A 16,373-nucleotide genomic window follows, 5' to 3' on the forward strand; every position below is an offset into this window, starting at 1 on the left:
GACTATTCAAATTCCTAGAGACAGAAAACAGGATGGTGGTTCCCAGGGGCTTAAGGGAGAAAGGAACGGAGAGTTATTGCTTAATGGGAATAGAATTTCAGTTTTGCAAGATGAAAGGAGTTCTGGATATGGCTGGTAGTGATGGTTACACAGAAATAGGAATCTCTTTAATACCACTAAAGCGTACACTAAAAAATGGCTAAGGTGATAAATCTTACGGACACTTTGACACGATAAAAAGAAATGGGAAAAATGTATTAGGTATTCAGCTTTTTGACTAAATGTAACGTTCATCAGTTGCACAAAAGGTGCCTCAATCGTGACAATACTTGGTCTCTGGGCCCAATTTGCAAATTGTGTTTGCACTGTCTTGGTCTGGCCATGCAATTCAATATATTTCAACAATGATCTTACTTCTTTCTTTATCCTTTGCCAAATGACTTCCCATTAGAATGCTGAACCTATGTGAATCTCTTTCACTTCGTTAGTGGCAAGAGCCAATACATTTTTTAAAATTATTTTTAATTGAAGTATAGTTGATTTACAATGTTGTTAATTACTTCTGTATAGCTACATGATTCAGTTTTATATATATATATATACTTTTCTATTCTTTTCCATTATCACAGGATATTGACTATAGTTCTCTGTGCTATATAGTAGGACCTTGTTGTTTATCCATCTTATATATAATAGCTCACATCTGCTAACCCCAACCTTCCACTCCATCCCTCCCTCAACCCCCTCCCCCTTGGCAACCACAAGTCTGTTCTCTATGTCTGTGATTCTGACTTACTTCACTCAGTACGATAATCTCTAGTTGCATCCATGTTGCTGCAAATGGCATTATTTTGTTCTTTTCTATGGCTGAGTAGTATTCCATTGCTAATCCCAGCATTCGGCAGAGTAAGTCAGGCTTAGTTGCTGCTTAATACTGTTTACATAAGTGAATGAGTATGCCTTTTAAAACCACAGAATGCAACTCATTTTGCCCTTCTATTTGATCTGATTCTTATTAAAAGTGTTATGCTTTCAAATGAAGTGAGTCTTATCACATATTTAAAAATGTCTTTCAGATTACAAATATATGCCTGGGATATATTTCTGAACCTGCTGGACTATAATGCATTTTCTCACACTGTTGGACTTAGGATACATAGATATCTGAGACCACAGATACTTCCCCACGTTATAGTCACAAGCAGCATGTTGTGTGCAAACCTTGTACTACTGTCACTGACTCTGCATTTTTATATGTGCTTTTTTTTTGTACAGAAAGCCCAGTCTTGAGTAATTTAGCAAGTGGTCTGTGGACAGGCCTTTTGAAATCACTGTGAACGTTGGCAGACACTCCTATTTTGTCACTTACACCACTTTACAGCTTTTCTAAATATTCAAATCAGTTAGCAGCAAGTCACTTCTGCATACCGGAAATATCACATATGCACGGAGGGCCTTCCATTTTTCTACCTTGAAGTTCATCAGAGTAAGAAGCATCCTTCGGTTTCCTTTTAGATGTGGCAATGGTTCATTCACCTCTGATTCTGCAGCTGTAGCTGAGGGATTGGTGAGTCTTGGCACATACCTTTCTTCTTGCTAAGAAACACAGGCCCCTTCTCATCCTACCCAGAGGATCTACACACAGCTCTCCTTCAGTAAGGTGTCTCTGATCCACCATGAGTCTCCCCCTCAGGTGCTGGGACAAGTTTCCTTCTTCCTGTAGGTAATGCATATTCTTTTTTTTAATTGGAGTATAGTTGATTTAAAACGTTGTGTTACTTTCTGCCGTACAGCAAAGTGAATTGGTTCTACATATGCACATATCCACTCTTTTTTGGATTCTTTTCCCACATAGATCATTACAGAGTATTGAGTAGAGTCCCCTATGCTGTACAGTAGGTCCTTATTAGTTATCTAGTTTATATATAGTACGGTGTATATGTCAATCCCAATCTCCCAATTTATCCCTCCCTCCTCTTTCCCCCGTAGCCGTAAGTTTGTTTTCTACATCTGTGACTCTATTTCTGTTTTGTAAATAAGTTTGTTTTGTAGGTGACCCATAGAGCAGGGAATGATGTCTGTCCTTCCCACGTGGAACTGCAGAGGATGGGCAAAGCCCTTTATGTAGCATGTAGCTTCAAGGATGTGAGATTCCTTTTCAGTGTGTCCCAAGCCAGCTTTTTTTTTTTTTTTTTACATCAGTGTCCTTGCATAAATGCAGAACATTTTATTCCGAGTACTTTCACTTTCATACCAAGTAAGTGGGATTAACTAATGTTGATCTTCAGTGATATGACAAATGTTATTTTCCCCATAGGAGCTGCCAGGTTTCCCCAGAGTTCCATTTAGCTTGAATCGCTAAGTGGGCAATAGATTTTATGACCTCCCCCCCTCCACTTCTGAGAGCCCTAAATTGAATAAACTGAGGTCTCTTGACCATAAAGGGCACCAAGAGTCTCCCTGATGACCAAGGATGTCTGATTCTATTCTAGAATGAAGCTCCTTTAGAACCAGCCACCTTGGCAATGACGTCAGGGCACTGGAAACATAGACTGGATTATACCCAATAAATTAAAAGAAAACAGAACCTTGGGAACTTACACATGGGGAAAAAAAATAAAACATTTCAGTTGGTGTAGGGATATAAACCAGCAAGCTATCATTCCAAAGGGGTCACAGACTCATCAAATTATGCAGGACGGGTTTCCAATGTAGTTTCCCTAGTAGGAAGAAAAGAAATCTTAGACCACAATAGTCAGAAAGTTCTAGAATTCTCTATGCTTCTCATTTGGAAGCAGAAGTTACTCTTTTGGACTGAGGTTCTCGTACAGTCCAAACACAAAGAAGCAGCTTCACAGGGGATTCTCATGAATGGATGCAAGTTCTTAAGTTTAAAATGCAACTGTACGTATAGATCAAGTTGATGAGTTAATCCCCTAGGTAATGATTTGCACAGAAGATTTCTATTAATACCGTTGACAAACAATGTTATAGAAATAACATTAATGCTAAGTAGGCATCAATATAACAAAACCCCTCAATGGTTTTCAGTTCCAGGGTAGTTTCTATGTAAGGGACTCAGACAGACAGTCCAAGGTCATAGTACCAGGAAGGTCAAAGTCAATTTAGAAAGTAATTCTGATGGATTCCAACTACCCATACTTTAAGCATTGACTCAATTGGAAAAAACAAACTATGTGAGAATTAAACTTACATTAAGGTGGTAATTCTCAAATACAGATTGGTGGAGCAGTGTAATTGTGGGGGGGAAGGGGGCAGGGGGGAGGGGGAGGGCGTCAAGGGGAAGGCAGTGCAAACGAGAATCGGCCGAGGGGATTTCTTCCAAATGATACACATATTTCAGAACGTTCTGGCAATGGTTTTCAGGTAGTTGTGGTAACAGAAACTCAACTCCAACCAATTTTAGGTATAAAAATAGACAGATGTAGATAAAGAGAGATAAACATACAGATGGTACAAGTATAGATATAGATAATCTCACGTGCCTGGGAAGGAATTTCTCCTTACTCATAAATCAGAGGAAGGGCTGAGGGAACCAGCACCTGGATCTTGCAACTCTGGACTCTGAACAGCCAGAAAAGAAAGAGACACTGGCCAAGCATATAGCTCCTGGGGCCAGAGGGCCTGGTTCAGCAACTGGTCCTGTCACTTAGTAACTGTGTGACCTTGGGCAGTTACTGAACCTTTCTGTCCCCAGCTTCTTCATCTTTAAAATGAAGGCGGCTGGGAATTCCTTGGTGGTCCGGTGGTTAGGACTCGGCGCTTTCACTGCCGGGGGCCCACGTTCAATCCCAGGTCGGGGAACAGAGATCCTGCAAGCCGTGAGGCGCGGCCAAAAATCAATAACTAACAGAATAAAATGAAGACGGGTAACAACGGTAGTTACCTCAAAGGTTATTAAAGAGCAGTAAATGTATGTGCAACATGGAATTCTAATATTATTAACGGCATCTCTTTTTCTCGCAACTGCTTTTTTCTGCAGGTTGACCTCATTCTCTCCTGCCAAGATGACTTCTCCACAGGGCAGATTCCCGAGCAGCTCCAGGTCAGAATTCCCAGAAGGGAGCGAGTGTCTCTCACTCACAGTTAATATGTAGGCCCAAGAGGACTCAGATTGGCTCTGCCTGAGTCACGTGCTCACCTCCTGAGCCAATCACGGCTGCCAGAAGGATGGGACGCTGGACCAGGTCACGTGGCAAAGGTGGGGATGGACTATAATTGGAAGAGCGTTGGGAACCCTTGCTGGACACACAAAGCCACAGTTATGGCAAGTCCCTGAAGGTCCCTTCGGGGATGGGCACCCCTCCACTCCACGTGAGACTCACCGCAGCGTAACTGTGCTGCTACAAAGAACTATATTTACCGCATGCACTTGAGTATTTACCACATGTAACATGCTGAATTCTTCTGTTTTTTTAATCGAAGGATAGTTGATTTATAATGTTAGTGTGCTGCATTCTTCTCCGATGCCTACAGTATCACTAGGAAGGAGATACTATTATTCACACTTAACTCATGCAAATGCATTGAGAATTTTAAAATTGTATGAGGTTCTGTGGATTGCCCATCTTCCCTGTGGAAGATTCCCTATCTTCCCAATTCTACAAGAGCAGCGGCTTTGTTTTGCAAACCTCTGTATCCACAGCGGCTGGGACAGAGCCTCGGATGTAGTTCATGCTCAGAGATTCGTGGTGGAGTGAATGAACAAATGAATGAAGCTGTCCTGGATCCCAGAGCTGGCCAGTGGGCGGTGGAGACGGCGACCGAAGCCACAGCTCTCCGGCCCTGGGTCATGCTTCCCACCCCAATTCAAGTAGAGGTTAGCAGGTCGTACCGCTCAGGGGAACTGAGACAGAAAAATGGTTTCATTTGTTTTCTGTGGACCACCACTGTCAGCACAGGCACACCTCACCTGGGACGGTAACACACTGAGCACCTTAACAGCCTCTGTCCACAGAGCGGAACACACCCAGCTCCTAACCGGGAAGATCGTCCAGGGGAAGGGATGGGACACAGGGCAGAGCCGCGGAGACGGGGGAGGGGAAGGGGTCTCAGGAAAGACTGGCAAATTCTTCCACACAGAGAGGAGTTGCCTGAGAGGTGGGGCAAGGGCGGGAGAAGACAGGCAGGGAGGATGTGGGAAGAGGAGGAAAGCAGGTCCGCCCCCCCCCCACCAACGGCGTCCCCGGGGTCAGAGGAGGCCAGCCCTGCCCCTGGGGCCCCCGGAGCTGGGCTCAGCGTCCCTCTTCCCGTGGCCCGGGCCCCAGCCCTTCCCTCCGTGCCTCAGAGAGTGACGAAAGAACTTGATGGTCTTGTCTGGCAGCACATTTTGAGGACGGTTTAGCTGGAAGGAGACATCTGTTTTATGCCAAGTAACACATTCTCTGGGCTTAGAGGGAGTTGCTCCTACGAGGGTGCCACAGGGGAGGGAAGAGCAAGGCCGCCCGGCCAGCTCTCCGCTGGGGATTAAGGCCCTGGGGGCGGGGGAGGGGGGCGGGGGAGGTGGGTGGGAATCACAGGCAGCTTGTAAGTTACACAACGAGCGCGTTAACTGCATGCGAGATAATCATAAACTCTCTTTCAATCACCCCCTCAGGAAAGACGAACCCTGGATTCAGAACCAAAATGGTGATTAAGTCAAGCTGGTATTAAAACCCTACTCAGAGAGAAAATATATATATATTCTCATTATATACAATAAGGATGTATTATATGTACGTGCATATACATACACATTCTCTCTCTGTGTTCTCTCTACATACATACATATTCTCTCTCTATATATATATTTAAACACGTTAGAATGTATATATCTATTCTCATTTTACATAATGAAAATGTATATACATTCCTGCTGCATGAGGTTTTAATAATACATTTATAATTTATAAACACTATATTATATAATTATTTAAAGATTTAGTATGTATTAAATAATAAGTGTACATATGCATTTACTCTCATCATATAAGCATTATATCTAGAGATACACAAACACACACACACACACACATATTCTCATTATGAGTTGAGATACCTCTGCTTCCTTCTCTGCCCATTTCATAGATGCACTCCCTCCTAACAGAGCTTTCCGCTTCCAGAAAGAGGTAGAAGGGCAGGAAGGGGAGGATGAGGAAAGAAAAGTGGAGGAAAGCAGTATGGCTGATGAGAGGGAGAAGACAGACAGGGAGGACCATCCACAGCTTAGCTCATTCCAAGCTCAACTTTGAGGCGGCAGTAGAATTTTGAGATGAAGGTCACACTGAAATTTCCTCAGAGAACACAAGTGAGGAAACCACTTTGTACATCATTAAATAACTGTTCTGCCTGCTTAAACAGCTTTGAACTAGCCAAAGGGCGTAAGTGTTCAGCAATCTGGAGATGCCCAGAGACCACGGTTCTATATAAAATGAAGCAATAAAGCCTAATGGAGATGTGATTCTTTGCCACCTGCCCAACTATAAACTTCTGTTTCTTTAGAACTCACTTTCCGTGTCAATGAAACGTTTATTGCCAGGGTCCAAGAACGGAAGATAAAGGGGATTAAATGTGGAGACAAGCACAGGTACTTTCCTGCATGTTAGAGCCCTGTGGGTCCCGGAGCAGAGGAACCAGAGCAGGAGCGAGTCAGATGCTTGGAGTGTGTGCATCTTCCGTCCTAAAAAGGAAATCGAATCTCAGGTAAGAGAAAAAGGGAGCCCAGGTGCCTTCCGAACCCCTTTTGTATTTGAGGTGAAAAGACCCCAAGATACAGAGGGAGCAGGAGACGGACCTGTAGCTCCTCTCCGCTCCTGCATCCTCAGCTTCTTTGCCCTGGACCACGGATGGCTGAGCTGTCATCATCCAAGCCCGCCCTAACGCCTGCCATCTTAAAAGGGCCCTCCAGAAAAGAAAGCCCAACACTCCCTAGATCCCATGCCGCACTCCTGATACACATCCGCTCAAGGTCACTCCTGAATTTGACTTACAAAATCTGTCTCTGCTTTCTCACCTCCTGTTTTTTCTCGCATCTTCTTCTAAACCTGTCACCCTGCTTCCACCCCGACCTCCTACCGTCAATTCTCAATGGCGGCCGGACCCCGCTTTGGAATCAAGCATCTAATAATGTCACCCTCCTGCTCGAAATCCTTGAATGGCTTCCAGGACACTCAGAATCCAACCCAGAATCTCCATCATGGCCTCCTGGGCCCCGTGTGATCTGCCTTTGCCCAACCTCATCTCCGGACTCTCTCCACGTCATCCCCAGGAGACCTTTCTGCTCTTCCTTGGACATTCCAAATGTCTTCCTGCTTCAGTCTCAGATTTGTTGTTCCCTCCACCTGGAATCCTTTTTTCCAAGGTCATCCCATGACAAATCAATGTCAGTCTCCATTCTCAGGTCACCTCAGAGAGGATTCCTTTACTGCTCCATCTAAAACAGCCATGCCTCTCATCCTTCTGGCTTCTGGATTCCACTGCCTTGTTCTACTGTACTTTTCCTTATAGCAGCTGTTACCACCTGACATCTTATTACTGAATTTCATCAGATCTAAAACATCATTAAATGGAAGGCACCGCTGACTTACATACCACTAATAAGTTAAAAAATTTAAAACCCACGGGCAATAAGATGATGGCATCTGGTGTCTCCACGGGAGTCATGAAGGATGTGAGAATCCACCACACCAGCCTCACAGGGCTTGGAAATTTTTTACCTATCTTGGAGGACTTGGCAATTTCTCCTGCCTTCAGTTGCACTGTTTGGCTTAAGATAGGCATCAGCTAACCGTGGACATGTTCTTTCCTTAGGTTCCGTAAAGCACAGTTGTCGTTTTGCGAGAAAAGATGGAATAGCACCCATTTCTCCGACAACAAATATTTGCTTCTCTAATACCAAATTCATGCCCCACTGCTGTGCCTTTGGCTCTATAAGAATCTGTTTCAAAGCCAAATCATAATGTAGTCTTTCTGAAGATGTTTTTAAAAGATAATTAAATTCGACATGTGTAGCATCAGCAAACACATGCTGCTAACTCAACTGAATGGATGACAGCACAGGCGTTTCGGCCAAGTTTGCACACATGTAGGCTGTGAGAGCTCCGTCGTGACTGCTGCCTGTCTGACAGCAGTTATGCGATGTCATCTATTGTAAAATACATTCCAATTTCAGAGATGTTAAAATGGGAAGTACCTTAGAATAAACACAGGAAACACTACTTATTTGCCGTCTCCTTCCCCCATGTAAGAAAGGCAATGACTTACATTATCCTTCTAATTTATCTCTGGATCCTGAGTACCTTGAGCAGAGGCTGGCACATAGTAGGTACTCAGTAAAACCTTGTCAAATGAATGCATGAGTGAGTGGATGAATGAATGAATAGTGACTCAGTGAACAAGCCCTGGAAACAAAGGAAATTTCAAGGCAGAAACTTTCAGGAATTGCTTCTAGAAGGCTGACGAGTCTATACTGAAACTAAAGCCAATCTGACATATAAACTCCTGCTGCATTTGTGAAAGAAAAGGGGAAAGACCATAGAACTGCTGAAAGCTTCATGACTGGGAGGAAGCGTGAAGGTGAAGGGTAACTGGGGTACGACCAAGGGCCACATCGGGGATACACTGCTGGGTCCTTGGGACTGAAGATGACCCTGAATGGGAAGCTTACCATGCTGTTTCTCTCTCTTTCCTCTTAACCCCGGGCCAGGAAAGAGGAAAAAAAAAAAAAAAGCATCACTGCACTATCAGGCTCCCAGCAAGAGCCGAGAGCCTCTGCCTAGCGAAGGTCAGGGTCTCCATCCCGGGTAACTGCTAAGCCCCAGCCCTCCAGCAAACACAACAATGCATCTCTCTGGACAAGAGGTACAGTTCCTGAGAAGCTTCCTCCGGTGCTGATACCCTTTGTTTTCTTCTCCAGGTTTCTAGATCTCTGAATTTGTAAAGTCAAAACCACCACAAACCGAAACTGTCAGAGACCTAAACTTTTCTCCTTCCACCAGGACCACAACTATGTAACCAGAATTCACATCCGTCTCTGAAAGAATCTATTTTCAAGTCCTATACGGGATAAGCCTACGTTCCCTTCCGGCTCCGGTCTTTACCAAGTTGACAAGAAATCCACCGGACATCTGAAAAGGATACCTCTGTTCAAGTTAAGAGAAGTAATCCAATAGGGGTAATCAGAACAAACGTCTTCCTATGAAACATTGTTACTGCCAGACTCAGGACACAATTTTGGAAGATGCCTGGATATGTTACTAAGAGGTCAGTTTACTGAGCCTCCTGACTTCAAAGGACATCTAAGTAACATCCTCCCCTGCATTATTTATCAGAGTCTCGCTAAAATTACAAGAAAAGACTTCACAGTAATGTTGGCAAACAAAATAAGTAGAGAATTTAATGCCAAGGTACAGGAAGAATTGGGTTTATTATAAGACAGATGGGGCTAGGTTGAGAAAAACTTGGGCAGGACGTTGTAGGGTACGGTTTAGCTTTACTTTATGAAACCAAGTCTACCTGAAAACTATATTAGACTCTTGGACATCCCACAAGTGTGGCCCCTGACTCCGAGAGGGAAGAACTTGGCCAGCTAGACTGGGGCAGAGCTAGACTTTCTCAGGGCCGGAACTTATCTAATGTTTGCAGCCTCTTTAGGCAAAAGAAGACAAAATTAGACACAAATGAGATTTTGTTTAGAATGAGAAAATCACAACAAATTACAAATTAAAAAAAAAATACAATAATCACAAAACTCCAAAACTGTACACAGTATTTTAATAATTAATTGCCTAACATGATTCTGTAATACTTTCTCTACATTTCTTGTCTGTGCCTTCTTTGATCACCTTCCCAAATAATGACAACTGTAAGTTTCTTTCAGCTTCCCAGGAACACTGGGAAATACCACGTAAATTGTTAGAATTATTGTAAATTTGGGAAATATATATTTTTTTCATACATTGTAAGATTTAGAAGAACTTTCCATAGACCAGCTTTGATTCCACACATTTATGTCTTCAGGTTCTAGGTGACACGTCTTAGTATGAGGTGCCCTCTGGACCTGAACACTACTGTCTCAATCAAGGGCGAGTTGGCACTGTGGCCGACTGGAGTCCCCTAGAAGCCACTCCTACAGCTGGACAGCTAGCAGTGACTTAACTCACACTTAACTCACAGAAACGCATGCTGTGAAATTAAAATTAACTGAACTCCCCTTAGATCTCCATGGCCTCTCCCTGAGGCCATGCCCTTGTTATTCTACAGGAGGTGAAGTATGATGGGAGAGCAGGAGTGAAAAAGATAGCTTGTCTTAAGTGATTGTCGAAATATCAAAAAACTTGGGCAGGACGTTTCGAAATATACTCATACAAATTTTATAAAAACATGCGAGAAGGTCCACAATCTTCTAGGGCCCTCTCCAGGATGGTGGAAAGGGCCATGCAAGCAGGGGCCTTGTAACTTAACCTTTGTTAAGTTAAACTTGTCTTTGTAGCTAGAGAACTGGACCACCGTTCTCTAGCCCCAGGACAACGTGCTACTGAGGCAGGAAGATGACTGATCCCTCCGCCACCAATACCCCATCTCCCCAGCTCCAAAGAGAATTAGGACAACTGGCTTCTACGTACATAGTAAGATCAACAACCAACAAGAGAAAATAGGCCGGGGTGAAATATAAAAACAAGAGATGAAAAATTATATGCGGAATTAAAGGGGGGCTGTACAAAAAGAAGGGAAAACAGACACAGCTGAGAACACAGAATTAAAACCTATTACCTGAACTAGCATCCTCCTATTTTCTGGTGAGGGCCTCAGGGGGTAATGCAGGAAAGCAGGGATGAGTCTAGCAATCAGGATCGAAGGTGATTTAATTACAATCATGTGGCCTACAGACATCAAGGAGGCATGTCCCATTTATACCACTGTCCAAGTGGCCTTTTGTGTTCCGAGGCTGAGGACAGGCTTGATTTAGGAGCCAGGTCTCGGATTTGGTGTTTCTCGACCCCATTCACTGCCTAGTAGCTACAGGTCAAGATCCCCGGGCCAGACGGCAGGTCCCCTGGGCAGTGGACGTTGGGAGATGTCCATGGTAAGAAAACCCACCTCCCACGTTCACACCTCACCTTCCTGACTTGGAAAACACCTCCAGTTAATGAGCAAATCTGGCATCTGTCAGCTTTTTGTAAGCAAGCATTTCACAAGGTTTACAGAAAAGTAAAGTAAACAGAGTTCTGAGTAACAAAAGAGTGGCGTTTATGCATTCTTTGATTCACTTTAAAGGATGGTATAAACTGACTTTTTAACCAAGCATTAGGCAAGATCTGGGCCCAAGCCATTCTATAATAAACAGTGACATGGCTATATTAAAATATTTACTTAGTGTGTTAAAGTGACTTATAGGAAGAGTGGCTACTACATAGAAGGCCTAAGTATTAAGGCGTCAGGTGCCACGGGCGGCATAAATATTCCATGCGCACTTGTTTATAGGAAAACCCCATCTGGATTTGGCTAAAACAGCAGGCACCCTGGTGACCCCAGTTTTGCTATTGGAAAATATAACACAAGTGTTCACTCATCTAGAATAACTACAGTGCTAAGTGCCAAATGACAGATGGGAGGGGATTGGCTTTTCTCAATAAAATCCAGGCACTCCATTGTGAAGGGCTTCATTGTCAGGGCTCCTCGGCATTTGTATACTCTCAGAGTCGATGGGCAGCTCGATGGGGCAAGGTGCTGGGTCAGGCTGACCACAACCTGCCTAGCTGGGATCACGGCACCTAGACACATCACTGCAGGCTGGACAGGCTTTGGAAGACTTGGCCTGGGAGAGCCCATGAACATCGATGCCATCAGTCCCCACCCCACTCCCACTCTCCCCTCAACTCAGTTATGCTGAGTAGTGATCAGGCAGCCCAGTGGGATCAAAAGAAAATCTGGGTTTGGAGCATGGCTCTCCCACTTGAGTATAACTTTCAGGGTTAAAATGGGGGAGAGAGAAGGCAATGCATGTTGACAGGCATATTGGATGCTTTCCTAGGTTATCTCATTGATATCCTCACGTTCATACTATGGTGTGGGGATGACGTCCCCCTTTTACAGATTCACTTAAAGCAGAGAATGATTTCAGGGAATGAAAGGTCTTCCTGGGCTGGGCCTTGGTCATCTCTTCAGACGAACACATCAACCTTCTCGGAAGGTTGACTCCTGTGTAGTGGGAGCAGTACAGCTGCCCTCTGGGATGGATAATTTCATCGGGGAGAAATCAAATGTCTCTGCAAGACAACACGCCTACCCAACAACACAGAGCTCAAAAAGACAAAATCTCAAATCGAAACCTCACTGTGAACTGAAAACTGCAATCTCTATGTGACGGAATCAAGCAGCTTCCTCCTCCTCCCCTTTCACCCTACAGCAAACTTCCCCCAGTTGAGTTTGATTAATAGATTTCGTTCACTCATCCGCCTACTCGACAAAGTTGTAATGAGCACCAATCATGCCCAGAGTCCTTTCTACACGGTGAGGACACAGCGATAAGCAAAGTCCCTGATGCCTCCGACTTGACCTCCTAGTGGAGGAACAGATAAATGTACGATTGCATAAACATTTCACAGAATTTCGGGTAGTGATAAGGAAAGAAACATGGAGCAGGAAACAGAAATAAGGAACAACTAGAAATGCCATTTTATGTAGGGAGGTCAGGTAAACCAAAGCTATTAGCTTAAAAGGCATAGCCATCGGGGGGTTGGGGGGAATCAATCTAATTAACCATCTCTGGCATCATAGCTCAAAGTTTAAACTATTCAATTGCACCATAATATGAAGAAAACCAGACTGAGAATGATTACTTAAGGCTCTGGTCTAAGCTTTAACATGAACTTGTTATGTAGTCCTGAGAAAGTAGTAGTATTTCATAGATGGGGAAATGGAGACCCAGAAAGGTAAGGTGATGTGCTCATGGCAGCAAAAGTGGTGTGAACCTTGAAGGTTTCTTTCCACTCTATATTTCTAGAATTGTGTAGTCCAATCTGGAAGCCACTAGCCCCATGTGAGAAACTATATTCAAATTGACTCAAAACAATTCAAATTCAGTTCCTCAGTTGCAAAAGAGGCTAACGTCTGTCATGCTGGGGAGTGCAGACAATAAACGTTTCCTCCACTCTAGAAAGTTCTACTGGAGAGTCCAGTTCTGGAGTTCTGTAGATTCTGTTAGCTCTTGAGAAGAAACAAGTGTTTGTGTATACATTTTCTATTTCTACCAGATGACTGGGCATCTTAGAGACAAATCATGTTGGGTGGTTTTTAACCCAAGAATTTTATGCCCAGTCAAGTTGTCTTTTATGTGTGGAAGCAACAAACAGCTTAAGAAGTCATACCACCTATAAAACCTTCTTGGGGAAAAAAAAAAGTTGAAGACATAGTCTAACGGCTTGAATGACAAAGAAAATTCAAGGGCCCAAGAGTGGGAAATCGGAGTACAAAAGACTGGATGGTGTGCACCAAAAGCAATTAATACACAGATTCACCTAAATAAATGTGATTGCAAATTAAATACAACCTCCCCTAGGACACTCAAAACAAAACGTAAAGATGATTTAACACAGTCTGGATTTTAGAATAAGAAAAATTAATAATGTTGCATGATGACACTCTGGGTTGACCTTGACGGTGAAGGGGTCATACTGACATAATCATGGTGAGATAGTAAATAGACGCAACTCTTCAATATGTATTAATAATCCTGAAAATTGTTAAACTCCTCCCACTTCGTTATTCTACTCATAGGAAACAATCCTAAGAACCCAATAAATACTACCACCAAAAAAATTTTGTCTATTAAGATTTTCAGTGCAGCATAAAGTACAGAACTCACAAAAACTGAAAATGTATTCAATAAGAGAGGAATAAATTCTAATATACCCTTAAAATATAATTTCATGCAGCCATTAAAATCATGATCGAGAAAAAATTTAATAACATGGAAAAATGTACATAATATGAGGGGAACAGTGATAACAGCTAACACTTATTCAATGTTTAGTTAAGTGTCAGTCACTTCTCTAAAGGCCTTAGGTCTTGGTATCATTTACCCCTCCAAAGACCTAAAAGCAGTTAGTATGAATATTATCTCCAGTGAACTACTGAGGAAACAGAGCCTTATGGCTGATTTGCCCCATGCCCCACGAGTCACTAAGTGACAGAGCTGGGTCACGATCGTAAAAGCCCATCTGATGCAAAGTCTGTGCTCTTGACAGCCTCCCCAGGAGACTCTGAAAGCAGCATGCTCTCAGCCATGTTTAAAAAAGAAAAAAAAGTATATGCACACTTAGAAAAAATCCTGGCTCGAAATACACTGAAACCTTAACAGTGATTGCCTCTGAGTGATGGGGTTACAGATCACTTTCATTTTCTTCTTCAAATCAGTCTTTATCTTTAAATCATCCTGGCACCGAACATTACTCAGTAATCAAGAGAAAAATTTTTCATGAAAAGGAGAGGCCATCTCCATACACAGATTTGTACACCCAGGGGAAAAAAATAATAACTCAAAAGGCAAAGCTAAAAATGGAATTCCAAAGTGTTGCCTGGAAATTAGTGGGAGTTCAAAGGAGTTAAATAAAAGATGGAAAATTGGAGAAGGGCCATTGCTAAATCTTTAAGCTCTTCCAAAAGGTTTCTGTGTGCAGCGTTGGTTTCTATCTCTCAGCCCTCGACTTGACTGATGAGCATTTACACGGTTACTGAGAAGTATGAAGCCACTCAGAGGCTCCAACTTAGGAGTCTCCTGGTTGCTGTTGTTACTTTGTTTTAATGGATTTGTTTATTGGCCTGACAAATGAGTTTACTATCAGCAGGCCTCCCCGCCCATCTTTTCAGTTTTATTATCATTATTTTTTTAAAATCAGGCAACACTTTGTTGAACAATCCTGACCCTGAAGAATGCTTGCTGGCGCGCTGTCCAAGAAATCTAGCAGAAGTTTGTGTGATTATCTTGATGAGTGAGTACAGTTTAGTCTGGTGCCTTTTTTGTTGAATAACACCATCACCCAGAGTCCCCCAACAAATAGGAGAGTTGGTCTTACCTTCGGTTGGGTGTTCACCAACCATCACGGTCCAGAGAGGTCACGGAAGAGAACTTTACACCATGCAGCGAAACCATCAAGTTCATATTTGTCAACCACACGATCACGCTTCAGATTGTAATTCCTCCGGTAGCGACAGCTGGAGGTCTGTTCCAATGCCGTCACCCACGGTCAGCATTCAGTTCCAGGGAGGCAAATTCGAGCTTCAAAACAATGCCACTTCGGTCTCCTCGCCTTTTTAGACCCAACTAAAAAGGGGGTCTTATGTGGGAGAAACTTACGTGGGAGGCAGAATGGGGCCACGCAAAAAGCTCAGGAAAAGAGTCACCCAGCCTTGAATTTGAACCCTGCTCCGTCGTCTACTAGATAAAACCTGTAACAAGGGTTGAACTGCTTTGAGTCTCTCTTTCTTTTTTTAGAAGTCAGAGCAAGAGCATTAAGATACAAGAGCTAACACACATACAAAGCCGAGTATAACCCCGGCACGTAATATGTGCTTAGTTAACAAACATGCTCTCTCCCCCGTCCTCATTACTCTCAGAAGTGCACCTGCCTTACAGTGAGCTTCCTGAGACCTGAAGCACAGGAGGGGTGGTTTCAGGCCATGGCTGTCTGTTTTTATTTCATTAGGCTTGAGAGAGCCTCTTTGAGATGAAAGACATTCCATCCTCAAGATGGAAGAAAGCAGAACTTCTGCTAACCTTTCCTCTTGACTCCAGTTTACTTCTATGCTATGTCATGCCCTAAACAATGAGGTTGTAAACCATCATGGAAATCCTCATCATCCGGACATTGAGATGGCCCACCACCACTCAAGAGACAGCACCCCAGAGGATTCTTTTTTTGTTTTTTTTTGCGGTACGCAGGCCTCTCACTGTTGTGGCCTCTCCCGTTGCGGAGCGCAGGCTCCGGAGGCGCAGGCTCAGCGGCCGTGGCTCACGGGCCCAGTCGCTCCGCGGCATGTGGAATCTTCCCGGACCGGGGCACGACCCCGCGTCCCCTGCATCGGCAGGCGGACTCTCAACCACTGCGCCACCAGGGAAGCCCGCCCCAGAGGATTCCGGTCCCACTCTTCTCCCTTCTGCTCCTCATCCTGGGTCAAAGAATGGGAGAGGCTGCAGATCCTTAGTCCTTGTGGGTTGGGCCAACATGGGCCACCTTGTGAACTCAGTCTCACTCTCTCATTTCGCAGAAGGCAAGGTGCTCTGAAGTTATCCTATCTTTCTGACCTTTGTAGCCGACTGGATAGGTTGGGTTACATTGAGGTAACAAACATCCTGAAATTCTCAGTGGTCTAAA

General features: G+C 43.8%; 1 protein-coding gene across 1 annotated transcript in view; it reads right to left on the reverse strand.

Moving 5' to 3' along the window:
• The window catches only part of MYOCD (myocardin), a 259,110-nt gene extending 243,609 nt beyond the window's left edge, over positions 1 to 15,501 (reverse strand). The window contains exon 1 of the mRNA XM_067717582.1: positions 15,075 to 15,501. Coding sequence (XP_067573683.1) covers positions 15,075 to 15,099 — 25 coding nt within the window. The 5' untranslated portion in view covers positions 15,100 to 15,501. The remainder of the gene's footprint in view (positions 1 to 15,074) is intronic.
• Between the last annotated feature and the right edge of the window lie 872 nt (positions 15,502 to 16,373).

Source organism: Pseudorca crassidens, chromosome 19 (genome assembly GCF_039906515.1).
Source record: "Pseudorca crassidens isolate mPseCra1 chromosome 19, mPseCra1.hap1, whole genome shotgun sequence".
NCBI lineage: Eukaryota > Metazoa > Chordata > Mammalia > Artiodactyla > Delphinidae > Pseudorca > Pseudorca crassidens.